Raw genomic sequence first — 26,858 nt, 5'->3', positions numbered from 1 at the left:
GTGTAACAGCATTCTGTTGTTGAGACTTGTACTCAATGTCATCTGATTTGCTTTCTAGAATGCCTCAAGCATCAGATTAATCATCCTCCTTAAAACTAATTTGTCTGAGAATGTATTTTATCTGATCTTCTCTTTAGCTACGGACTTATTTTCCCACAGTATTTCTGCAACACTGTCCATTGCTGCCCAATACATTTGGCTTGTGCAGATACCATAAATCATCTTGTAAACTGTATGTGGCTTTCTGACTTTGGCCCAAATTCTGCCTCTTTCACCATACAAGCCCTTCAGAAATGTATCCCTTTAATTCTGGCACAGAATTGCTCAGTCATTTCACTGAACTGTATCCATATAGAATGGGCACAAAATGCTGGAGTAACTCAGCGGTTCAGGCAGCATCACTGGATAGAAGGAATGGGTGACGTTTCAGGTTGAGACCCTTCCTCAGACTATCCACATAGAATTGGCTTGCTGATGTAGACAATCTACTTCAACAATTTATCCTTTGCAACTTATGTAGGGGCAGGCAGTATACGGCACAAGGCATAGTTTAGTTTAGAGATACAGACCACTGATCCCCATACACTAGCACTATCCTACACACTAGGGCAAATTTACTATTTTAACCGCCAAAATAACCTACGAACCTGTACGTCTTTGGAGTGCGGGAGGAAACAGGAGCTCCAGGAGAAATCCCTTGCGGTCACAGGTTCAATGTACAAACTCCATACATGGTTAGGATCAAACTAGGGTCTCTTGCGCTATAAGGCAGCAACTCTACCGCTGCGCCACCATGCCATCCCTAAGGTAGATGTGCTTAGAGTGCAATTAGAAATTGGGGGCATCAGTCGTGGTTGAAAGAGGATCAGAACTGGGAGCTGCATATCTAAGCATACACATCCTATTGAAAAAAACAGGTAGGTCGGCAGAGGGGGATAGGGTGGCTCTGTTGGTAAGGAATGAAATCCAATCAAAAGCAACAAACAACATAGGATGGGAAGATGTAAAATCTTTGTGGGGTCGAGGTAAGAAACATCAAGGGTAAATAGTCTGATGGGAGTTATATACAGGCCTCCGAATAGCAGCCAGGATATAGGGTACAAATTACATCAGGAGGTATAAAATGTATGCAATAAAGGCAATGTTACAGTGGTCATGGGAGATTTCAATATGCAAGTAGACTAGGAACATCAGGTTGGTACTGGATCCTAAGAGAAGGAATCTGCAGAAAGCCTATGAAGTCCAGAACAAGGGATCACAGTTTAAGGATAAGGGGGAAATCTTTTAGGACCGAGATGAGAAAAACATTTTTCACACAGTGGTGAATCTCTGGAATTCTCCGAGGCCAGTTCATTGGCTATTTTTAAGAGGGAGTTAGATGTGGCCCTTGTGGCTAAAGGGATCAGGGGCTATGGAGAGAAGGCAGGTACGGGATACCGAGTTGGATGATCAGCCATGATCATATTGAATGGCGAATGGTGCAGGCTCGAAGGGCCGAATGGCCTACTCCTGCACCTAATTTCTATGTTTCTATGAGTTGGCTTTGTAGAGCAGCTAGTGGCCGAGCACCACTTCGGAAAAGGCAATTCTGGATTTGGTGGTGTGACACGAGCCAGATTTGATTAGGGATCTTAAGGTGAAGGAATCCCTAGGAGGCAGTGAACGTAATATGATAGAATTCAACCTGCTTTCACTCTCTCTCCATCCCTCCCCCTCTTAGTTCTCCTACCAGTATGACCGTCCTATTTAAATCTTATCTTTGTATGCTTTCAGGCCAGGTCGAGAGGACTTCCCCTCACCACGAATACCATGTAATCCCATGCTACCTGCTCCATGGTCGGATAGTCGGCCACTAAACTGTCTCCCCCAACTGGTTTGCCAGGTGAGGAGGGGGCTGTGGACCCCCAGCAGAACCAAAAACAAGACCTGTAAAAGGGCGGATGAGCTTCTAGCGAGCCAACAGCCATCCACACTTCAGTAGAAGTTGCGATCATAAGGAATGATGATAAAGTACACACACCAAAATCCTATACTTCCAGCGGCGGAAGTCCGCAGGAACTGGAGAACAGAGATGTGTGGTGCGTCCGTCACCGTTCCCAATGGAATCCAGCACTACTGGATTCTTAAAATCCGATTCAGAAACCTGAAAACTTAGGATATGTTACTATATATTGTAAATAACAGTAATATATTATAAATATTGTACGCTAAATAAATTGTGTTCAGCCAAAAAAAGTATGTGTTTTGTTGTCGCTGCAATTAATGTTTATAATAGTTGATATATATTTTGCTAAAATTGTAGACAATTACTTTTATACAGAAATTCAGAACATATTGGTACATACATCTTTATTTCGAATTAATGTAAAATACCGTATACATTTAAAATTTGCAGTAATGTGATTTTGAAAACTTTGATTAACTTAAAAGTAGTGTTTTCGTTTCAGTTTACATAATTATCTCATTCACATAACAATGGAAAAATAAAATCTCCATTCAGCTAGCTACAGACATTATCCCTCGGAGTGGAAGATGGGATTGTTTAGATTGTCCACAGCTAATGTCAACAACAACACATTTCAAATAATTGACTTCAAGTGCACTTCTGTAGCTGTGACTCATCCTAGCAGATCCTTTCCCTGTTTGTTTTGGCACTTGATTAAAAACAAGACAAATCTCTCTTCTACTGAGAGCCATTGAGGCAAAAACCAGTTAAGACCCAGACTGGAAATACAAATGCAGATGCTGTTTTGAAAAAAAAAACAGCAACAACTAGTGGGCAGTTATTTCACTCCTGAAATCTTTCTGATTTTAACAAGATATCAGTATGTAAAGAAATTGCATCTAAGCTCTATTAAATAGAAACATCGTATTTCTGAAATCTTCCATACAACATCAGGTTGTAAAACAGCCAGGACGGAGCCCATTAAAATTAAATGGTGGCTCAGGCAAATATATCAGTCTTTACAAAACTGTCACATTTAAAATAATTACAAAGTACATCTCTTCCCAGAAAGATGCATATCATGTTTCCCTCCATCTAAAGAATTTTAACTGCAAAAAATTAATAATTAATGTAGAAATCAGTGTTGCCCTCCCCAGCCCCACTCTCCAACACCCACAATATTTCTACTATGAACACCTTTGGCATTTCTATTCCCTTTGTACTGTACTTCAAAGCATTTTTTTTGTTTCTGTACAAAACAAACAATAGTCCCACAAGGAAATTATATTTACAAATTATCATTGAAATAATGTAACCTATAACAGAATAATTGGAAATGGACTAACATACCAATTCTCAAATGTTTTTCTGCAAATGATTTTACATACACATGCGTGAAGTGGGGCGTCGACAGCAGTGAAGCCTCGCGACGATGGGGCCTCGATGGTGGCGAAGCCTCGCGGGTCGACCCGGGGTCAACAAGCACGTGGAGGATCACCGTGAGGGGGAGAGGGGAAGAACAATGGAGGACCCGGCATGGGGGGGGGGGGGGGGGAACCACTGTGGTGGGGGTGTGATAAAAGGAGAAACCGGCGTGCTTTATAACTTTGTCAGCGCCGTAGGTGGCTGCTATTTGTATACATTGTGTATGCAAGCAAAGAATCTCACTGTGCCTAGTCACATGTGACAATAAAGTATTCCTATTCCTAAAGCATCACTGTGATCTATTTTCTGACTGCAATACTGAAAAATCTTTTAAACAACAGTGTACCTTGCAATTCAATTTCCAGCACACATTGACATCATACATGCTTATTTCCTCCAAAAGAATCCACTGCAATTTGAGACAATTGTACTGCCCTGCTCACATAAACAGACAAACATTTTTTGTTCTTTTTGACACGGAACTGTCGAAAAGCACAATCATTCTTACTTCAATTGAAATGCTCACAAGAATCAGAGGTCCCTGTAATCAATTACTCTTTAACTAGCAGCATCATTTCTCATTCCTGCAAACTCTAACTCTATGATTGATGGGCCCTTTATAAATACAGTTTGGAAGCATTAAAAAAAAAACAGGCACATCAGAGAGTTTGTCAATTGTGAGAATTTTCAGCGTTCTTTTTCAGACTGGCCAGCATTGCAACTAAGAGATTTTGCAGCTGTTTCGAGTGCAACTCTGTGTTGGGCTTTGGGAAGGACGAATGATCTTGGACTTCTTCATGCTATTTTGTTTGCTGCCATTAGCGGTGAGAGAGTAGGAACGTCCATGCATCATTCTGGCATTCAGACCATTTGCCATTGAGAAAGACTTAAGGTGACTCTTTAAGGCAACAGGAAGGGGCAGTTTATCCACCAGGTGCACAGGTGTGCATGAAACAATGGCTCGGCAGCAGAGATCCTGTAGACTTAGCACTGCAAAGAAATAATACAAAATATTTGTAAGAATAGTTAGAAAGAACCTGTAGACAAACTTGCTGTGCTAATAAGCAAATAATTATTAAAAAAATAATTAAAGAAATAATAATAAGCAAATAATTATTAAAAAAGTAATTAAAGAATCAACATTCAAAACCCCCCAAAAATGACAGAAGTAGTAATAAAGTAAAACATGAAATTATAATTATAATTGTGTCGTACTGTGGTAGCGCTTACCAACAAACTAAATTACAGTTTAGGGCAAATTCCTCAAGTAATATGCCCACGAACTGGCTCCAACTTTACAGAGAAGGTTCACCAGACTGATTCCTAGGATGTCAGGACTTTCATATGAAGAAAGACTGGATAGACTCGGTTTGTACTCGCTAGAATTTAGAAGATTGAGGTGGGATCTTATAGAAACTTACAAAATTCTTAAGGGATTGGACAGGCTAGATGCAGGAAGATTGTTCCCGATGTTGGGGAAGTCCAGAACAAGGGGTCATAGTTTAAGAATAAGGGGGAAATCTTTTAGGACTGAGATGAGGAAAACTTTTTTCACACAGAGAGTGGTGAATCTCTGGAATTTTACCTTCTGTGACAGAGTTGAGGCCAGTTCATTGGCTATATTTAAGAGGGAGTTAGATGCGGCCCTTGTGGCTAAAGGGATCAGGGGGTTTGGAGAGTAGGCAGGAACAGGATACCGAGTTGGAGAGTAGGCAGGAACAGGATACCGAGTTGGATGATCAGCCATGATCATATTGAATGGCGGTGCAGGCTCGAAGGGCCGAATGGCCTACTCCTGCACCTATTTTCTATGTTTCTATATTTGCTGAATATGAGCCATAAGAAAGCAAAGTAAGAGGTGCAATGATTCAACCAGCATTTAATGTATATTGCTGTAGCAGTATTACGAACCACACTGTAATAGGAGAGCATTTCATGAGGATAATTCTCATTTGGAGAATTGACAAGAAAAATGGCAAGGGCAAAAAGCAAAATCAAAAGCAATAAAAATCCTACCTCTGATTGGTCTCCAGAGTCTGTCCATTCCATGCCTCATTAGCACAATCCGAGCCAATTCTGTGAATGACTCAATTATATTAAAATTGCACAATGGGCTAACTTCAAAGAACGTCATGCCTTGTTGTTCCGCATAGACTTGAGCCTGTTCTGTGGACACCTGCCGCTTAAAAGCCAAGTGAAGGCGATTTCCAACCAGGATCTTAGGCACACCTGGAGCATGCTGAGCAAAGAAGTAAAAAAATAATTATTGTGGAGGTTCTCTGACATTACATTTGGTTCTTTTTTGATTACTAAGATCTTGACGTATGCAAAATGCCGAAAATTTGAAATAAAAACAATGTGCTGAAAACTAGGTCAGCATTCATGGCTAGAAAATTAGAGTTAACATTTCAGATCCACTATGTGAGTTCTGACAAAAATGTCAGTTGTGTTTCTCTCTCCAGAGATGCTGGCTTCCCTGCTGAGCATTTCCAGCATTTTGCGTTTTTATTTCAGATCTTGCGATGGATAAATTTATTAAATGTTATTTTTTGATCAAAGGACAACTGCAACAAATTAACTATGGAAAATAATATAAATGAGTAATTAGCTACACAGCCACACAAACAGAAAAAAGACAACTTTTTCCATGTTAAATAATTCTACTTCAAATCTGTTCATTTGAGAGATACTAACAAAAACATGAAACAATGAGAATCTGGCTAATATTTAATTAAAATAAATGGATCCATGGTGCTAACCCATGGATGAAAATTCATTGTATAACTACCTGAGCACCGCAGCAGGTAATACTATTATTTCACTTAGTCCATAGCCTTAAATCACAAAGTCTAATTCTAGCACATGTCCTGCAGACATTTGGAAGTTCACTGTTTTTGGTCATGTGGGATGCAGACTCTTTGCTTCAAATCAGAAGAAATTAACATGAATTTTTCTTGTTATTTCACATGGGATTAGTTCGTAGGGAGCATGATTCTAAATTGCTGTAAATTAATCAATTTTAGTTGTAAATTAGGGATACATTTGACGGTGAGGCTATGATTTTGCAGTTTACAGAAGGTTCCCAAATCTTTTCCTCTCCAATAATTTTTGTCTGTTCTTCCATAGAATCGGCAAACCAGAAGCTCTGGAAATGATTAATCCATTTTGATGTTTGCTAATTACCTTCTTAACTCATAGAAACTATCCTGACTATTTGTATCAGCATGGTAAGCAATTCCAATGCACAGCAATACAAGAGACTTCAGAGAGTGGTGGACTCAGCCTAGTACATCATGGGCTCAGCCATCCAAACTATCTCAGGCATCAAAAACCTGAGGTACTGCCTCAGGAAGGATCTTCACCATCTGGGCCATGCCCTCTATTCGTTGCTACCATTCAGCAGGAGGTAAAGAAGCCTGAAATCCTACATCACCAGGTTCAGGAACAGCTACTTTCCTCTTGAAACAAGCTGCTCAGCCTTAATCCTATCCCAGCAAAGTCACACTTCCTACATTACCATGGATTTGTTTTCTAATTGTGTTTTGCACCAATGCTTTTTGCAGTATTTTTCTTTTAATTGTCCTGTGGAATTTGTGTGTAATTTTGGGTTTTGTATATTGTCTGAGTTTCTGTGCCTGTAACACTGCTGCAAGCAATATTTTCATTGTATCTGCACCTCACTGAACCTGTGTACTGATATTAAACTTCACTTGACGACCCGAGCTACGAATCATCATCTACTGGGGGCGGGCTTTGTGAAAAATTATTGTTGCGTAATAAGGAAAAACAAATAGCTGTCAAACAAAAACAAATCTTCTACTCGTGGATTTTAATATCACCACATAATCTCATATTTCACCAGCACAAATATGTACTCACAGCTAATACATTTCTTTCTATCCAGTAGGTATGTATGTATGGATCATAAATTAGTCATGTGTAAGGGAGGAGATTGATTATTCTGATTCATCTATGCAGAATGATTTTGATTCCCTCATATCATCAAATAACAGTTGAAAATACATCATTTTATTTATTTAATTAATTTTATTTTACCAGAATCATGACTATGATAAAGCTCCCTTATTTGCCAGGAGGGCAGGGATTACTTTGTTGGAGCAAATTAATTGGATCGTTGCTGCAGAAGTACTGAAAAAGTAGCTATATTAAGCTGTGGCACCTTTGTCATTATGGACTCATCCAGTAGCAATTTTTTAATTACCGGTATTAAAATCTGTGCCACTACAAAACCATAAATATGTCTGAATCTTGTGACAAATGTTCCAGCTAATAGCACCAGAATGGCATACTTCCTTCAATGTTATGATTATGTGGAATCACTTAAGGGTTTCTCTCTTTCTGTGAACTACTGTGTATAAGAGTATAACATTCAAAGATACACAAAAATATTCACAAATCATGTTATATGCAAATTCCAACCGCCTTTTGACTTTTACTTGTATATAGTTCAAAGCAAGAATTGCATTGTCCTATCAGGGACACATAACAATAAACTCACTTGAACTTGAACTTGGTAGCAGAGTCAGGTGCATTTTCAATTTTTATATACATTAATTTTTTGTTGTACACTTTAAAAACCATGACCAAATTAAATACAATTTTGTTTATCAAGGATTAAGACAATACGTGGAATATTTATAAAGTATTTATTTCTAACCTCATCTATTGCAACTGCTGTTCCCGATGTGACCTCCTATATGTCATTGAGACCAAGGGTAGACTCGGCGATCGCTTTGCCGAACACTTGTGCTCAGTCCGTCAAGGCCAACTGGATCTCCTGGTTGCTAACCATTTGAATTCCCCTCTCCATTCCCATACTGACTTTTCTGTTCTGGGCCTACTCCATAACCAGAGTGAGGCCACAAGGAAACGGAAGGAACAGCACCTCAATTTCAGTTTGGGTAGTTTACAACTCAACGGTATGAACATTGAATTTTCCAATTTTAGATAACTAACCCATAAACAGCCCTCTTCTCCCTCCCCTTTCTCACCCAACATTCTTCCAACCAACCATTCTCCCTTCCTGTGAACCCCGGCTGACGTTGCACAGGTATTTCCTTTCATCTGCATCCCTTCTAGCGGCTACATAATTCACAACTTTTCTATCTTTTCGGGCTCAGATCTATCTCATCATCTCTGGCCATCGTTCAACAGTCTGCCTATCAAACCACCCCCTCACCTATATTCACCTATTATCAGCCATGCATTGTCCTGGCCAGCCTCTTCTCTCGCTTTCTTTCCTGCTCTGCCCGCAATCAGTCTGAAGAAAGGTCCAAACCTGAAACATCACCTATCCGTGTTCTCCAGAGATGCTGCCTAACTCGCTCAGTTACTCAGAGTTACTGTCTTTCTATGCAATGTTCATTGTTTAATATATTTGTTCAGATATCCACTGAATTAATATGTATTGTTTTGTAAGTGTTAATTCTCTTATTAAATTATTAGGGATAAATAAATTTCAACTTTTAAAATCTCTTGAGAAACTAATAAGGTTCTTAAAGTTTATAAAGGTTAAGAAAGTTCACGAAACCTCTGCCAAAATGTAAACTTTCACATGAAATTAAGTAATTTGAACCCATTGAACCTGTAAAGTGTTCCTTCCAGTCCTTCCAGTCATTCAGCAGGTGAATGCACTATGTGACATATTAAAAGCTACCAAGGGTGACTCACTCAACTTAGTTAATCTTCGTCCTTGGATGCGTCAAAAGAGAAGGCTTGGGAGTGTCAAAAAAGACAGATCAAGAACTTCTCACATTTCAAATAATTCAAAATTTCTGTTGTTTTAAAATTCCTTACCACTATCTAAGATTCTTTTCGGAAATATAGATAAAGCTGACACATGAAGGCGATTACTTTCAAATGAGATTACCAGCAAAGCTAGTTGCTCTGTGCTGAAGAATCCAGATCCCAGCTGAATGTTTTATGCAACAAAGCTTAGATGTTGCAACAGCAAGAGGAGGCCATGTGCTGCCCCTGCTTGCAGAACACAATGACAGTGATTACCTGTTGAGGGCAATTACGTAACTGCAATAAATTGCATGATATATTGCCAGCCACAAAAACTTTTTATTTTTATTGGCCCTTGGAATTAATCCATCAAAATAACTACTGCATTGCCGCTGATTGTACCTGCAACATGAAAGTTCACACACAGATGTTTTCTGTATAAGACTGAACAGAAATGCCATCAAAATAGACTTACCTCCACTTCGACATTCAATTTTATAACCATCATTCAAGAGCCAATGAATTCGAAAAGTACCGTACCTCATCAATTTCCTTGATCCACCGGCCGATACCATCAAACGACCAGCGATTTGTTATGTCATAGACCAAAATTACACCCTACAAATTTCAAACAAAGTTGAATGAATGTAATACATTACAAAATGATTTGCACTTTGCTTTAAAAGATTTACCACACACAAAGTGCCTTCCATAATGTTTGGGACAAAGACCCATCATTTATTTATTTGCCTCTGTACTCCACAATTTAACCACATGTGATTTTTTTCTATTACAAATCTCAAATCATGGAGTACAGAGGCAAATAAATAAATGACGGGTCTTTGTCCCAAACATTATGGAGGGCACTGTATTCACAGAGTTACAGAAGGGCTACAACATGGAAAGAGACTATTCAGTCAACCAAATCCACGATGAGTCTAAGCAACTGTAATCCAGCTGGTTCCCCACCTGTTCCCATTCCTCTCTCTCTCTCCCTCTCTCTCTCTCTCAAGTTGTGCACAGTTCTTCCTCCCAAGCAGTTCCCTCTTTAATGTCATCACCAAATCTACCTCTCACTTCAGATCCTACGAATTTCTAATTTAAATAAAATCACTTTTAATTATTTTCCTAATTGCTTAATTCTTAGTTGTCCAGTTCTTAACCATTAACAAGAACAGTCTCTCTCCATCTACTCTGTTTTACTGTATCTACTTTTCTAGCAAAATGTATATTCTCTCTCAGTTTATTACCGCTATATTTTACTTCTTTTAAATAACGTATTCTCCATTCAAGTTGCTTTCACTGATCATGTTTCTTCGGTTCATCCTCATCACCATTAAGAAAAACAATATAAATTGCAAAAAGTTGAAGGACAACAAAAGAGGCACATAAGTACCTTTGAGGTATTAATGTAACTAAGGAAAAAGAAATATGATGTTTCATAAAAGAAACTAATTAACAGAATTAATATTTTTTTTCAAAACTATAACATCTGTGTCATCCAAGAGATCATTGTTCCATTACATCGAAAAAGGTAACCTCAAAAACAGCAACATAAATTCTTGATTTAAGCAGTTTATACAATATGATATCTTATATATGTATTTACAGCACTGGAAAATATGCACCAGATACACCATATAAAGCATACTGTCTGGTGGCATCATAGCTTGGTTTGGGAACAGTTCTGCCCAAGATTACAGAGAGTTGTGGATGTGGAGTCCATCACACCAACCAGACTCCCTGCCTTTGACTATCTATGTATACACACTGCCTCAGAAAAGCTGAAATGTTAATTAAGCCAACATAATCAAAGCCATGTCCTGCCACAGTCATTCCTTCTTCTCCCCAGTCCCATTGGGCAGAACATACAGAAGCTTGAAAAGTCCACCAGAAGACTCAAGAACAGCTTTTCCCCTCCCTTATTAGGCTTCTGAAAAGCCTATATATATGATATTTTTTCTTACTTGGGCTCCTCGAGAGTAGGAACGAAAAATGGTGCAGAACCTGCCTTGCCCAGATGTATCCCTGAAGATAAAATAGTAAAACATTAAATAATTAGTAGTTTCAAAAACTGCTTAAATATAAAGTGTAGTCCCAGTATTGTAAAATGATTATATATAGAGTTTGTAGTGACAGACGTAATACCATAAGATTAGAAATGCAAGTCAAACCCACTTTGGGGCATCTTGTTTGGAATCTCTTTGTTGCTCCAAAAACACTTTGATAAAGATTATTCCAAGGGAAAATACAATAGTTTAGGGCAAACTACAATACAATCAAGAAAAAGAAGAAAATAGATTATGGAAATTGAGGACTTGCAGGATTGAAGCTAACATATTTACATAATTAGAGCAGAAAACCACAGGAAGAAAGAATGTATTACTCTCAGCAAGAGAAGTCTGTTAACAGGCTCTATTACACAGGACTTCTCTGTCAGAAAATAGTCTATTAAGTTCCACCTTAAAATGTGGCACTAGCTCTTTTGTAAAAGCAACAATAAAGATTTATGGGGTTCGGGCAGGAATCACCAGAACAGGCACAACTGAAAAGTAGTGACATCCTTCCCTGGTTTACCCTTAAGCCCCGTGCCAGGTGGTGACTGTGGACCACCCAAAACCAATGCTGGATCCTTGGGACACATCCGAATGATATAGGTTCAATTTTCATATGAAATTAGGCTAGAGTTATTGCACTTTCGGGTTCATTTTAAGTTACTGTTATTTGTTTTTAAATCTCTGAATGGGCTCGCCCCGCCTTACCTCTCTGAGCTGCTCCACCCATACACTCCTGCCCGGTCCCTCAGGTCAGCTGGTCAGCTGCTCCTGGAGGTACCGAGGTCTAGTCGGAGGCTCAGAGGGGATAGAGCCTTCTCTGTTGCTGCTCCGGCACTCTGGAACACCCTGCCGCTGCACATCAGACAGGCCCCCTCACTGTCCATCTTCAAATCCAGTGTTAAAACGCATTTGTACTCCCTGGCTTTTGACCATGCCTGAGGCTTTGCTTCTGTTTGTGGTGTTTTTGATGTTTCTTTATTTTACATGTCTTTTCCTACTATTTCTTTTGATTTTTATTTTTGGTGTGTATTAACTTTTTTGTCAATGATTAGTGATGCACAGCACTTTGGTGCAGCTATGTTTGTTTTTTAAGTGCTCTATAAATAAAATTATTATTATTATTATTATTATTAGAGATCTTCTTGAGGTAGCAGCACTTTCAAAGAGCTTTTTCCAGCAGCAGTTACAGAAATATCAAGGTGCAATTTGAAATACCATTCCAGCTTTGCCCTGCTTTCAGATTTCATGTTTATAAGAGACAAGCACATGTGCATGAATCTGAAGGTTTCTCAGATAAAACGCATGCAGTGAAGGACTTGGGGTTCCCATATAGCAAGCCAAGCACAGAATTTATTCCTTAATGCTGAAACGTTGGTAACCAAACCAGAAGTGCCCAGTGGATAATCTATCATCAGCCTTCTCATTAGTTTCACCATCCCAGTAGACATGTTAATTTGTTCAACTTTAAATGCAAGAATGATTAACTGCACTGGATAAAACAAAACCATGTGCAGAAAACCTGCCAGCTTTGACACTGAACATGCTTCAGAACTAACCAAACCTCTGTTCAAGCTTTTCTGAATGGCTATAACGCCATCTACTTGATTAAATGGAAAATTACTTGGGTATCTCCCATTTATAAAGTACAGGAAAAAGATAAACCTAACCTCATTAACCGAGCAAAGAGGCTACAGAAGTAATTTACAATGTAGTCAGGTGGGACTTGGGCATTAATAACCTGCTCACCAAAGCACAACTTCAGTTCTGTTAAGACCACTAAGCACCAGACAATACAAGGTACCGTATGAACTGATGAAGTGCCTTTATTAATTATTTCTCTCTCCATAGATGTTGGCTGATTTTTTTTGTATTTCCAATTGTTTGTTTTTATCTCACAAAACAACAGTCCTGGTCCAAACATGAACAAAATAGCTAAATTTCAGAGACAAGATGAGAGTGATGTACTGAAAATGATGTAAATGGGAACCAAGGGAGAAACTAAATCTCATTTGATTGGAGTAACATCTAGCTCAAAGAAAGATGGATCAAGGTCAATTTGTTCTGCAGGTGTTTCTCACCGACGATTGTGCAGTTGTTTCAGCTAAACTTGCCACTCCTCCGAGTAAGTAAATACAAGTCTCAAGAACCTTCCCTCAACAAGCAAAATATACAATTGCCTGATCCCCCATCATCAACATTCAAAACCAGAACACAATTACGAACAAAATGTTGAGTACAATTTTCCTTCACTTGTGATCCCATATGCAATCCAGGTAAAAAGCTTTAGCAACCTGGAGAATATTCTTACAGCAGATCTAACTGCAAAGGATGAATATTTCCAGACATGGAAGCTATGACCAACCTCACCGAAATCCAGAGTCACTGCTTTGCACAGTGCAAACATCCTGATAAACTGAACAGTCAATATTAGTGTCTGCAGTGAGAATTTTTGCTGCAACCAAGCACCAACATAACACTAGTGGTCTGAAGAAGGGTTTTGGTCCAAAATGTTGCCTATTTCCTTCGCTCCATAGATGCTGCCGCACCCGCTGAGTTTCTCCAGCACTTTTTGTCTACCTTCGATTTTCCAGCATCTGCAGTTCCTAAAACATAACTCTAGTGGTCACTGATTTCTTACAACCAACTATGGAAGTATATTATTTTTTTGCCTCCGTTACAGATTCAGTGAAAAGGGGACCAGAAGCAACAGATTGCTTGAGTAACTCAGCGAGCCAGGCAGCATCTCTGAAGAGAAGGAATGCATGATGTTTCGGATCGAGACCCTTCTCCGGTACCAGAAGCACCGTGTATTCTTTTGGACATGTGTACTTTAGAAACCAAATAGAATTGCTACAATCTGGTCTTTTCCTGTACATTGAACATGCACATCAAGGCTTTCTGCACTACGGTAGTCCTCACTAAACCTTCCATGGGTCTGTTCCTTGTCCCAGGTTGGGGCAAGAACCATATCCATGGAAGCATTCTTAAAGACTATAGTGTGTGTAAAGTTGAGATATCAACAAATGCAAAATTCATTCAAAACATTAAGTCTATTAAGCTAACTGTGCATATTTTAGGTGGAATTCAAATTACTTTGGAAGGTCCCCTGAAGGTTTCTGAGCAAAAGGATTGGCCATATACCAGTGGAATTATCCTAATGCCCCTGTCCCACTTAGGAAACCTGAACGGAAACCTCTGGAGACTTCGCGCCCCACCGAAGGTTTCCATGCAGTTCCCGGTTTTTGTCAGTCTCCCTACCCGTTTCCTCTACCTGCAACCTCCGGCAACCACCTGCAACCTCCGGGAACCGCACGGAAACCTTGGGTGGGGCGCAAAGTCTCCAGAGGTTTCCGTTCACATTTCCTAAGTGGGGCAGGGGCATAATGGTGAAATCAAGAAATTAATTCTGAATTAGCTGTTGCTTGCTGTGGTTGAAAGTCCAATCTGCAGAATGTTCCATCACTGTTAAGGTTACCCTCGTTCTCACAACATCGTAACAGCCCAGGTCTAGAATAATTCCCAGCTGACATCTTAAAAAAGTGCCTTCCAAAAACAGCTACTCTTCCACAATGTTTGAAAACCTCTTCTTTGTACATTGACAGTGCATGCCTGATTACATAATGGGATACATTGATTCCCCCACTGCAGAAGGCACAGTGTCCCTCCATAATGTTTGGGACAAAGACTCATCATTTATTTATTTGTTTCTGTACTCCACAATTTGAGATTTGTAATAGGAAAAAAAAATCACTTGTGGTTAAAGTGCACATTGTCAGATTTTAATAAAGGCCATTTTTATACATTTTGGTTTCACCATGTAGAGATTACAGCTGTATATATACATAGTCCTCCCCATTTCAGCACATCATAATATTTGGGACACAGCAATGTCATGTAAATGAAAGTAGTCATGTTTAGTATTTGGTACATATCCTTTGCATGCAATGGCTGCTTGAAGTCTGTGATTCATGGACGTCACCAGTTGATGGGTGGGTGTCTTCTCTGGTGATGCTCTGCCAGGCCTGTATTGCAGCCATATTTAGCTTATGCTTCTTTTGGGGGCTAGTCTTCTTCAGTTTTCTCTTCAGCATATAAAAGGCATTCTCAATTGGGTTCAGATCGGGTGATTGACTTGGCCACTCAAAAATTGACCCTTTTTTAGCTTTGTTGCTTTAGCAGTATGTTTGGGATCATTGTCTTGCTGTAGAATAAACCGCCAGCCAATGAGTTTTGAGGCATTTGTTTGAACTTGAGCAGATGGGATGTGTCTATACACTTCAGAATTAATTCTGCTAGTAACATCAGCAGTTGTAATATCAATGACGATAAGTGAGCCAGTACCTTCAACAGCCATACATGCCCAGGCCATAACACCCCCACCACCACTGTTTCACAGATGAGGTGGTATATTTTGGATCTTGGGCAGTTCCTTCTCTCCTCCATACTTTGCTCTTGCTATCCATCTGATATAAGTTAATCTTCATCTCATGTGTCCACAAAACCTTTTTCTAGAAATGTGGTTGCTCTTTTAAGTACTTCTTGGCAAACTGTAACCTAGTCAACCTATTTTTGCAGCTGACCAGTGGTTTGCATCTTGCAGTGTAGCCTCTGTATTTCTGTTCATGAAGTATTCTGCGGACAGTGGTCATTGACAAATCCACACTCGACTCCTGAAGAGTGTTTCTGATCTGTCGGACAGGTGTTTGGGGATTGTTCTTTATTATTATTATAGAGAGAATTATTCTGTGTTCAGTTGTGGAGGTCTTCTTTGGCCTGCCAGTTCCTTTGCGATTAGTAAGCTGACCAGTGCTCTCTTTCTTCTTAATGATGTTCTAAACAGTTGATTTTGGGAAACCTAAGGTTTGGCTGATGTTTCTAACAGTTTTATTCTTGTTTCTCGGTCTCATAATGACTTCTTTGACTTTCATTGGCACAATTTTGGTCCTCGTGTTGACAAACAGCAATAAAAGTTTCCAAAGGTGATGGAAAGACTGGAGGAAGGATTAGGTGCGGAGAGCTCTTATACCTGCTTTAAGGAGACAATTAAACACCCCTGCGAAATTACAAATGCCAACAAAGTCATGTTTCCCAAACATTATGGTGCCCTGAAATGGGGGGACTATGTATAAACACTGCTGTAATTTCTACATGGTGAAACTAAAATGTATAAAAATACCCCTTAATAAAATCTGACAATGTGCACTTTAACCACATGTGAATTTTTCTATCACAAAATCTCAAATTGTGGAGTAAAGAGGCAAATAAATAAATGATGGGTCTTTGTCCCAAACATTATGGAGGGCACTGTAAATGAAACAATTACCTTCTGTCCGTCACACTCAAAATGTACTTACCAGAGCTGTAATTTCACCCGACGTCCATCTAAGAGAATTGTTGTCGTCTTGTAATCAATGCCTGCCGGAGAAATAAAAAGTGTTATCCGAAAAACTTTTATTGAATGAGTCAATAAAAAACAGGAACTCTTCACTAATTTCTCTTAGGGTTTCTTTGGAAGATTGGGAGCGAAGAGATGAGGAGGTAGGAAAAGGAAGCATAACTCTGGAGAGATCAATGTGGTTATTGTTGGTTGAAAGACAGAATCCGAGGTAGAGCAGTGTCTTTCCATGAGATTTCTTCCTTTTATTCTACTCATAAATGCTTCATGAAAGCTCTCTGACAACGTATTCCGATTCCAGAGCTAAATTCCATGTTGCTTTCATGTTCCCAGTTAACCTGTGTGTTATTTAAAGAATGTCACACAAATCCACCTTGTAGGAATTCAGATTTTGTTCACAATCTACTGCGTATGTTAAGAGCAAAATAATCAATCAAATCCGTAGTTCTTTGTGCAGGAAGTATTTTAGTGCCTCTATATGTGATCTTCTGTGGTTGAAACAGTAGTAATGCACCAATCCAAACAATATTTTAGTCACTCTGTAAGCATTCTGAGGGATACCCTTTCAAACTCAAATCTTACCATAACATGCAAATAAGCACGGATTTAATTTAAAAAATGTCAGTGGCCATTTTTTCCATGACTATCATCAATTTAGAAATAATGATCATCTAGATTTAAAAACAAGATAACAATTATCAGCAGAATCAAACCTTTTATTTCTTTGGGTCAAGATTCCGGTTTTATTATAAGAATCACGTTAAAAAAACATTTTTTCAGGATTCATGAAAAATGTGTTTTGGCTTCATGCTTTAAATAATCTCATAATATTATAGTAAGGTCCTGACCCAAAACCTTGCCTGTTCATTCCCTCTACAGATGAGGCCTGACCATCATCCACCACTTTGTGTTTTCCTCATTATATTACGATTGTGTAGAATTGTGTATTATTAATCAGCACACCATACTTTGGAATATTTAGTCATACGGTGGCAAGTTTACACTCCTGGTGCAAGCAAAGAGATTATTGTAAAATAGAGTAATCAGACGCTAATCTGCTGCTTCTTAGCAGATGGGTTAAGTGCAGCAATGGGAGTCACTGGCAACAGGCTTAATCTCTGGGCAAGATGCACTACATAGGCCAGGACAGACGGAAAGAAAAATAAATTCAACTTGAAAGTAATATGGGTGACTTGAACTTCTCAAAATGTTGTTGGCACATTGAGTTTAGGTCACATACAATGGAAATCAAGAGCATAAGAGACAAGATATTGGCACTTGTTTTTGATTAAATATCTATAATAGTTAGCTAGAGTGTTTAAGCAAGTAACATTGTCCTTAAAAATGAATGAATGAGCTATATTTTGAGCTTTAATCCTTTTAAAATTCAAATGTTTGAGTTGATGTGCTCCAACCCTCTAAAGTTAAGTTTGTCTGCCAATAATGCTATTCAGAAAGAGATTGTAGAATTTTCTTGCAACATTTGTGCAGGAGAGAGGCCAGGTTTTGAAAGTGGTGGACTAGCAGTGAGAGGTGAAGGGAAATCAAGTGATTGGTGGGTCGTGTTACTGGCTGAAAGTTAACATCAAAGAAAAAGATAGGATGGGATAGAAATTATGTGAACAGGGCGGCAGTTGGTCGGGGATCCTGATGTGGGCAGTATGAAATTGAAGACCAATGGGGACACAATGTACTGTAGATGCTAGAACCTTGAGCAACAAATAATTAAAGTTGAAATTAAAGGCACTTAGCCATCACAGCTACAGTGCCCTCCATAATGTTTGGAACAAAGACCCATCATTTATTTATTTGCCTCTGTACCCCCACAATTTGAGATTTGTAATAGAAAAAAGAAAAATCACATGTGGTTAAAGTGCACATAGTCCCCCCATTTCAGGGCACCACAATGTTTGGGACACATGGCTTCACAGGGGTTTGTAATTGCTCAGGTGTGTTTAAATGCCTTCTTAATGCAGGTATATGACACCTCTCAGTACCTAGTCTTTCCATCACCTTTGGAAACTTTTATTGCTGTTTATCAACATGAGGGCCAAAGTTGTGCCAATGAAAGTCAAATAAGCCATTATGAGACTGAGAAACAAGAATAAAACTGTTAGAGACATCAGCCTTAGGCTTACCAAAATCAACTGTTTGGAACACCATTTAGAAGAAAGAGAGCACTGGTGAGCTTACTAATCGCAAAGGGACTGTAGGCCAAGGATGACCTCCACAAATCGCAGGCCAAGGAAGACCTCCACACTGATGACAGAAGAATTCTCTCTATAATAAAGAAAAATCCCCAGACACCTGTCCGACAGATCAGAAACACTCTTCAGGAGAGATGTGGATTTGTCAATGACCACTGTCTGCAGAAAAGACTTCATGCACAGAAATACAGAGGCTACTGGTTAGCCACAAAAATAGGATGGCCAGGTTACAGTTTGCCAAGAAGTACTTAAAACAGCAACCACAGTTCTGAAAAAAGGTCTTGTGGACACATGAGATGAAGATTAACTTGATGGCAAGAGCAAAGTATGGAGGAGAGAAGGAACTGCCCAAGATCCAAAGCATACCACCTCATCTGTGAAACACGGTGGTGGTGGTGTTATGGCCTGGGCATGTATGGCTGCTGACGGTGTATAGACACATCCTATCTATTCAAGTTAAAACAAATGCCTCAAAACACATTGGTCGACAGTTCATTCTACAGCATGACAATGATCCTAAGCATACTGCTAAAGCAACAAAGGAGTTTTTCAATGCTAAAAAATGGTCAATTCTTGAGTGGCCGTCAATCACCCGATCTGAACCCAATTGAGCATGCCTTTTATATGCTGAAGAGAAAACTGAAGTGCTTTAGCCCCCAAAGCAAGCATAAGCTAAAGATGGCTGCAATACAGGCCTGGCAGAGCATCACCAGAGAAGACACCCAGCAACTGGTGATGTCCATGAATCGCAGACTTCAAACAGTCATTGCATGCAAATGATATGCAGCAAAATACTAAACATGACTACTTTCATTTACATGGCTTTGCTGTGTCCCAAACATGATGGTGTCCTGAAATGGGGGGGGGGGGGGGGGGGAAACGATGACTATGTATAAACACTGCTGTCATTTCTACATGGTGAAACCGAAATGTATAATAATAGCCTTTATTAAAATATGACAATGTGCACTTTAACCATGCGATTTATTTCTATTACAAATCTCAAATTGTGGAGTACAGAGGCAAATAAATAAATGATGGGTCTTTGTCCCAAACATTATGGAGGGCTCTGTATATAATTTGGCTGTCTTGAGAGGCTCTCCCAATTTCTGCACCAGCCTGCTGGTATTTATGGAGATAATTTTGAAAAGTGGAAACGATCTCACATTTTCTTAAAAACTGGGCCTTGTCCAATATTAATTGAGGTCTGGAGGAGGGGAAAGGGGCAGGGTGACCAAGGATGTGGCAGTAATTTGTGTGCACCACGGAGGGAGGAAGAGACAACTACCGTCTGTGTGAAAAGGTTGCTCTCAGACACTGTGTGCAAAAGCTTTCAGAGCACAGCATAGTCGCAGAAGAATTGGAGAATGGTTCCGGAGTGCATTTGGAATAAGGAGTGTTAAACATAACCAACAAAAATACAGACATAGATGGGAACCAAGCGAGTCCCCACGACACTGTAGAGGTTAGTCTACTAAACTAAATGGCACCGCCATTGTCAGCGAGTTTAATGACACTCCTATCTCCTAGTTTCCCCATTTATACCCCTCCGCTCCCTTCCACCTATATCCCTCCTTCCAGTTTTACATTTTGCTCCTTCTCTTCTTTCCTTATCAAGTGTGTTCATCAAATATCCCCTCTGCACTTCTCTTCCTTCCCACATCTGGAAAATTCAAGCATGTCACCATAGCACAAGGTTCGATATTTAATAAATCATTGGAATGGTAAAACTGGTCTAAGTGCTAATTTTGCAGTGCGTCATAACGCTTAAATTCCGTCTTACTGAATGTAAATTGAGATATACACACTTATTTACTTCTCATGTGTTATGCTACTATGCTGACATAGATACTATTCAACATAATTCATCATTCAATGAAATTGTGTTTATTTAAAGGCTCGGCTTGAGCCAAGAGCATGGAAATGGGTGCATGCCAATTTTGCAAGTTAAGAAATTGCAAACAGAAACAACAACAGATAAATTATGGTAATCTAAAACAGTTATATAAAATTATCAATTGGAATATATTGACCAATTTTGGCAGACTTTGCCTTTGGAATATCTTTCACGTTTGGATGACGTAAATCTATTCACCCCCATTCATTCACTGCATTAATTTGTTCAGCTGTTTGAGTTTTGAATTTATGTTCCCAACAATCAACCGTTCTGAAGTTGTTTTCTGCATTGTATATAAACTGTAGAGAAGTATTGAAGTCAGCATTAAATATTCTTGCAATAGATTAATTTGAACTATAATAAACATTGCCATGCCAGAATGTTTCTTTCACTAACTTTAGATTTCTGCCAAAATATTACAAGGGAGCTATTGATGTGCTGCAGTATTTAAAAAGAAACTTGAAGCAGCATGTTCTAAAATTATTAAAGAAAGATGTGCGTTTCAAAACTCAGAAGAATCAAGTCCCATTAAAATGGCACTTTCTGTCTTTGACATCAAATGCTCAATGTTTAAAATAATTAGATATCCACAAATTAACAGATATATATTTCCTTCACAGTGTGCAGAGGCTGGAAACAAATATTCTTACAATTGTGGTATCCACATTCAACACAGAATACATATGAATCTGGATTGGTAACTAACTCCAGTTTTATCTAATAATAAAGACAGTGATAAAGTTGATTCATCTTCCTCAGAAAATTGAAAAGTAAATTTCAAAATCTAAATTACATCATACCTGTTGGAAGTGCGTTGCATTTTCCCATTTAATTCCAATTGCTATGGGAGTTACCAATTACTTTATTTTAATGCTGTGGATCAGGGGCCTCCAAACGTTTCAGTGTGAGGGCCACATTATATATTTAGCACATTTTTGCAGGCCATAGGAAAAAATAAAGAAATGCCAGTTTTATAAATTTAATGTCCGTCTCTCTCGGTCTCACTGGCTCTCTCGCTTTCCTTCTCTGTCTCTCCCTCTCTCTCCTTCCGTCTCTGTCTGTCTACTTCTCTGTCTCTCCCTCTCTCTCTCTCTCTATATCTGTCTCGGTATAAACTACCGTGGGCCCCGTCTTCTCCAACAGGGCGGCGATGATGTCGGGTGGGGGTGGGGGGGGGGGGGGGGGGGGGGCGAGGGAAAGCCGTCCCTGGAGCTGAGGGAGTGGGAAGGAGAGGCCGAGGGTACCCAGCGTGGTGTCTCCCCACCCTCGGGTTGCAGCCGTTGCGGGGACTAGGGGCAGGGAGAGCCCGCCTGCGTCAGGGCCTGATCAGATATATCTGAGGACATTGCTGGAAACTAGAGTGGAGATTGTGGGAGACCTGGTTTAAATTGACGAGTTGTCCTTAAATACAGGAGAGGTGCTGGAAGACTGGATGGTGGCAAATGTTGTGCCTCATTTCAAGAAGGACTGCAGGAAAAATGCTGGGAACTATAGGCCGATGAGCTTAACATCTGTGGTTGGAAAGTTACGAGAGAGTATTTTGAGGGATAGGTTGCACAGGCATTTGAATGGGCAAGGGCTAATTAGGGATAGTCAACAGGTGGGAGGTCATGCCTCACAAATCTGATAGATTTTTTCTGAAGATGTGACCAATAAGGTTGATGAGGGCAGAGCTGTAGATGTTGTGTACATGGATTTCAGTAAGGCATTCGATAAGGTTCCGCATGAAAGGCTGCGCCGGAAGGTTAGATCGCATGGGATCCAAGGAGAGATAGCTAAATTGATAGCAAATTGGTTCCATGGAAGGAAGCAGATGGTGATGGTGGAAGTTGCTTCTCAGACTGGAGGCCTGTGACTAGTGGTGTGCCTCAGGGTTCAGTGCTGGGCCCGTTTGTCATCTACATCAATGATTTGGATGAGAACAGACAGGGTAAGATTAGCAAATTTGCTGATGATACAAAGTAAGTGGTTTTGCAGGTAGTGAAGATGGCTGTGAAAGATTGCAGCAGGATCTGGATCGATTGGCCAGGTGGGCGGAGGAATGGTTGATGTAATTTAATTCAGAGAAGTGTGATATGTTGCATTTTGGGACGTCAAACAAGGGCAGGACCTACACAGTAAATGGGAGGCCTCTGGGTAGTGTTGTAAAGCAGAGGGATCTAGGAGTACAGGTGCATGATTCTTTGAAGATCGAGTCGTAGGAGGATAAGGTACTCAAAAAGGTCTTTGTTACTTTGGCCTTCATCAGTCAGAGTATTGAGTATAGAAGTTGGGATGTCATGTTGCAGTTGTATAAGATGTTGGTGAGACCGCATTTAGAATATTGTGTTTAGTTCTGGGCACCATGTTACAGGAAAGATATTGCCAAGCTTGAAAGGGTTCAGAAAAGATTTACGAGGATGAACTATAGGGAGAGGTTGAGAAGGCTGGGTCTTCCATGGAGCGCAGGAGGATGAAGGGTGATCTTATAGAGGTGTACAAAATCATGGGAGGACTAGATTGGGTGGATGCACAGAGTCTCTTGTCCAGAGAAGGGGAATCTGGGGCCAGAGGACAAAAGTTCAAGGTGAAGGGGAAGGGAAAAGATTTAATAGGAATCTGAGAGGTAACTTTTTCCTCACAAATGGTGGTGGGTGTATGGAACAAGCTGTCAGAGGAGGCAGTTGAGGATGGGACTATCCCATCATTTAAGAAACAGTTAGTTTAAGAATGAACTGCAGATGCAGATCGAAGGTAGACAAAAGTGCCTATAATAGATGCTGCTGCACCCGCTTAGTTTCTCCAGCATTTTTGTCTACCTTAAGAAACAGTTAGACAGGTACACGGATAGAACAGGTTTGGAGGGATATGGACCAAGTGCAGGCTAGTGGGACTAGTGTAGCTGGGACATTGTTGGCCGGTGTGGGCAAGTTGGGCCAAAGGGCCTGTTCCCACACTGTATCACTCGGACTTGAATATCAATAACAGGTCCAGAATCAGCAACAAGAACCAATGACATTTGCAGGATCATCAAATAAATGTTCATGCCACTATAAACACAAATCGACTACTGCAAAAAATACAAAATAATAAAGTTTCATAAGAAAGATTGTTTCTCTGTTTTCTATCAACGTGAAGTGCCTTAATACTTTCTGGTTCTTGACCATAAACAGTTGATGGAATTTTGGACATTGCTTTATTGACTTTATCCACAATTGTCCCAAGAGCATTACAAATCAGATCCTGATTTAGTGGCACAAATGACCACCTTGTGCCTCAAATCTATGTAGAACAATCCCATTAGTCCCATTTCCCTGATCTTACCATAATTGGAAACAAGGTTAAGGGGAGAGATACAGAGAGAGAAAGGGCTCTAGAAAATTAGGTCTTAAGAGATGGAGAAGGGACAACAACGAAAGAAAGGGAGAGAGGTTTACATTTTCTTTATAAAGAACAATGGTGTGGCTATCAAATTTAATTTTCTTAAGGTATGTTGTGGACAGCAACTTAGAACACTCACAGATGTGTATTTAACAGTGTAGATCGGAGAGGCTACTGCTCACGTTGCTTTGCTCCTCACAACATCACCCTCACTGCATCACATAGATATTTGTTATTAAAAGACATGGAACATATTGTAACATTATCATCAGAGAAAAGCCTCTGACATATTTAGGGCTTGTCCATTCAATCAATTTTTTACTGCCTGACCACCACTTTGCAAAGAAAAGTATTACGTGTAATGCAGCATTTCCTCAAATTTAAATTATTGTTGCAAACTTAAAAGCTAGACAATAGACATTACTGCCCATTCTTTCTTACAACTGCCTATTTCCTCTCTCTTACCTACTTTATCCCTTTTATTGCTACAATAACTTCTGAAATATTCATAAACAATGTACTATTATATTGAAAGGAAATTAAAAACTGTACAAGAAACAAATATTTTTTAAATCGATGTTACAATTGTGGAATTATTTTGCATTACCACAGCTGGCCGGTGAGAAGTGGCTGTCAATACCAAACACCATACGCTAAACTATGTTAAATCACCAAAATACCTTTGAAATACACTCACTATGGAGGTGCGTAACAAAGTTCCACAAATAGCTCATGAACAGATCATTTCTGATTGGAAATGTTTCATAACAATTTTATGTATAGATGATTGTCACTGTTCACATCTAATGTTGCTTCTGAAAGTACCAACCCTTTCGTCCTTCGTGATCATCCTAATTCTTAATTACAAAGATCTTAAAGCAAAATACCACTCGCATCCGAGTTGTATGCAAAACAAAATATTTGATTGTAGATAGGTACATGTGACAATAAAGTATACTTGAATCGAATTCTGAGATAAAAATAGAAATGCTGGAAATAGTCCACAAGTTTGGCAGTATTTGTAAGAGAAATTGAGTTATTTCAAAAAGGATGATCTTTCTGACTTTCACACTGAAAGATCATTAACCCAAAAACAGATGCTACACAATCTGTTGAGCATTTTACGTGTTCACCTCTTATTTGATCATGAATCTATAATTTTCTGACTCAATGGTAGGAGTGCTATCGTCATTGAAACAGGTCTGACGTTTTATAACCATTGAAATGCCAAAGCGATGAAATAGTCTTAGTGACAAACACTGTATTGAAAGCTATCTTGCCAAATTAATCTTTTTTTAAATATAGCACAATAATTCTGTAATCCAACTGAAATAAATTGTAGTCACAATACTATTAGCCATTAATACCATATTCCAGGTTACGAATGATTCCCCATTAACTACTAACCGGTTGATTAGCAAACACTTCAGTTTTATAATAATACAATTTTTAAGTTGTTAATGTAGGTTATTCTGTGCATCCTCCCAGAAACTCAGATCTATGTACAACATCATGTGACAAAGAGGTGAAGTCTATTTACAACATACTCAATAGTCAAAATCAAGACATATACGCATGCTTTAGATTAAAATAGATACGAGTCAAAGCATCAAGGAGAATCCATAACATGCACTGAAGCCATCCTTTGCAACAGCGGTGTTTGTGCTTGGTTCTTGGTCCTCCAAAATATTCCAAATGGAATTTAAACTGGAGGTGGTGAAGGGAGGGCTTAAGCCAGAAAGGGTTAAGTTATGTTTTAATTAGCGTCCTTATTACATTTAAATGGCGTAAAGATTGTTGCTATTCAGTGTGATCTTTCATAATAACACGATCCTAAAAGACCTTATAATGCCAAGACACTCTGTCCCAATCTATAAGAACTGCGTGATATTTGATCTTTGACTTGAAGATCCAAGGTAAACAAAAATGGACAATTCTCATAGCCGTGCAGAAATTACGTCTTTCCAATTCAAGCGAACATCATTAAAAACGTGAGATCATTGAAATCGGGCTGGCAACCTGAAACAGTAAACATATTATTTGAGGCTTAAGAAGGAACTGCAGATGCTGGGAAATCGAAGGTACACAAAAAAGCTGGAGAAGGAAAAAGGCAACGTTTCGGGCCGAAACCCTGAAGGGTTTCGGACCGAAACGTTGCCTTTTTCCTTCGCTCCATAGATGCTGCTGCACCCCGCTGAGTTTCTCCAGCTTTTTTGTGTACCTTCTTATTTGAGGCTAGTTTGTGGGGGTTTGTGTGTGCTCACCCATGTTGTAGCCATACGGTGACTCGCTGGCTCCATCCTGCAGGCTGGCCAGGATCTCCCCCTTGCCCACATCGCTGTCACCCACCAGCAGGAATTTCAGCAGAAAGTCGTAAGCCTTCACCGGGCTACCCTTGTTGCTCATCCTCTCACACGCCACGCTCCATACTGGAAAGGACTCGCCACAGTTTATTTCGTTAAACAAGTCAAAATCCATCAAACAAGTTTCAACTCGCCCTGCGCCGCCACCATCCACTTCCCAGCGAAAATTCCTCAGGAGCTCGCGCTGCCTGCAACCGTTCGTCGTCCAAATCCAAAAATAAAACCTTCCGCCTCCTGCCCTTCCACACAAATGTGTGTTTATAGCCCACTATTCCGCGTTGTCAATTATATTGTGCTCTTCGATCTTTCTGTCCGCTGCGACTACAGACGACGACCTTTGCAACCGGGATGAAGTCTCTCCATCGCCTCAGCGAACACACACGACTCTCGCCCCCGTTGCCGCCCACTGCGCCCTGGCGACCCCTTCATTGGTCAGCAGGAGAGGTGGGCGGGCGCACTGC

At 39.7% G+C, this 26,858-nt stretch overlaps 1 protein-coding gene and 1 long non-coding RNA gene across 2 annotated transcripts in view; one reads left to right on the top strand and one right to left on the bottom strand.

Annotated features, from left to right (window-relative positions):
* LOC129708116 (uncharacterized) overlaps window positions 1–2,219 on the top strand; it is a 3,270-nt gene extending 1,051 nt beyond the window's left edge. The window contains exon 2 of the long non-coding RNA XR_008725286.1: window positions 1,774–2,219. This is a non-coding gene — a long non-coding RNA (uncharacterized LOC129708116). The remainder of the gene's footprint in view (window positions 1–1,773) is intronic.
* A 113-nt stretch (window positions 2,220–2,332) lies between these two features.
* On the bottom strand, window positions 2,333–26,785 carry LOC129708115 (ras-related protein Rab-40B). The gene is made up of 6 exons (XM_055653680.1): window positions 26,299–26,785; window positions 16,530–16,590; window positions 11,086–11,146; window positions 9,659–9,736; window positions 5,387–5,609; window positions 2,333–4,360 (listed from the first exon to the last, which is right to left on the bottom strand). Exons 1-6 carry the CDS (start codon window positions 26,510–26,512, stop codon window positions 4,092–4,094), a joined length of 906 nt encoding a protein of 301 aa, XP_055509655.1. The 5' UTR covers window positions 26,513–26,785; the 3' UTR covers window positions 2,333–4,091.
* Window positions 26,786–26,858: the final 73 nt, after the last annotated feature.

Source organism: Leucoraja erinacea, chromosome 23 (genome assembly GCF_028641065.1).
Source record: "Leucoraja erinacea ecotype New England chromosome 23, Leri_hhj_1, whole genome shotgun sequence".
In the NCBI taxonomy this organism is placed as follows: Eukaryota; Metazoa; Chordata; class Chondrichthyes; order Rajiformes; family Rajidae; genus Leucoraja; species Leucoraja erinaceus.
The sequence above is the reverse complement of the archived record's forward strand: the minus strand, read 5'-3'. Positions and strand labels throughout refer to the sequence as shown.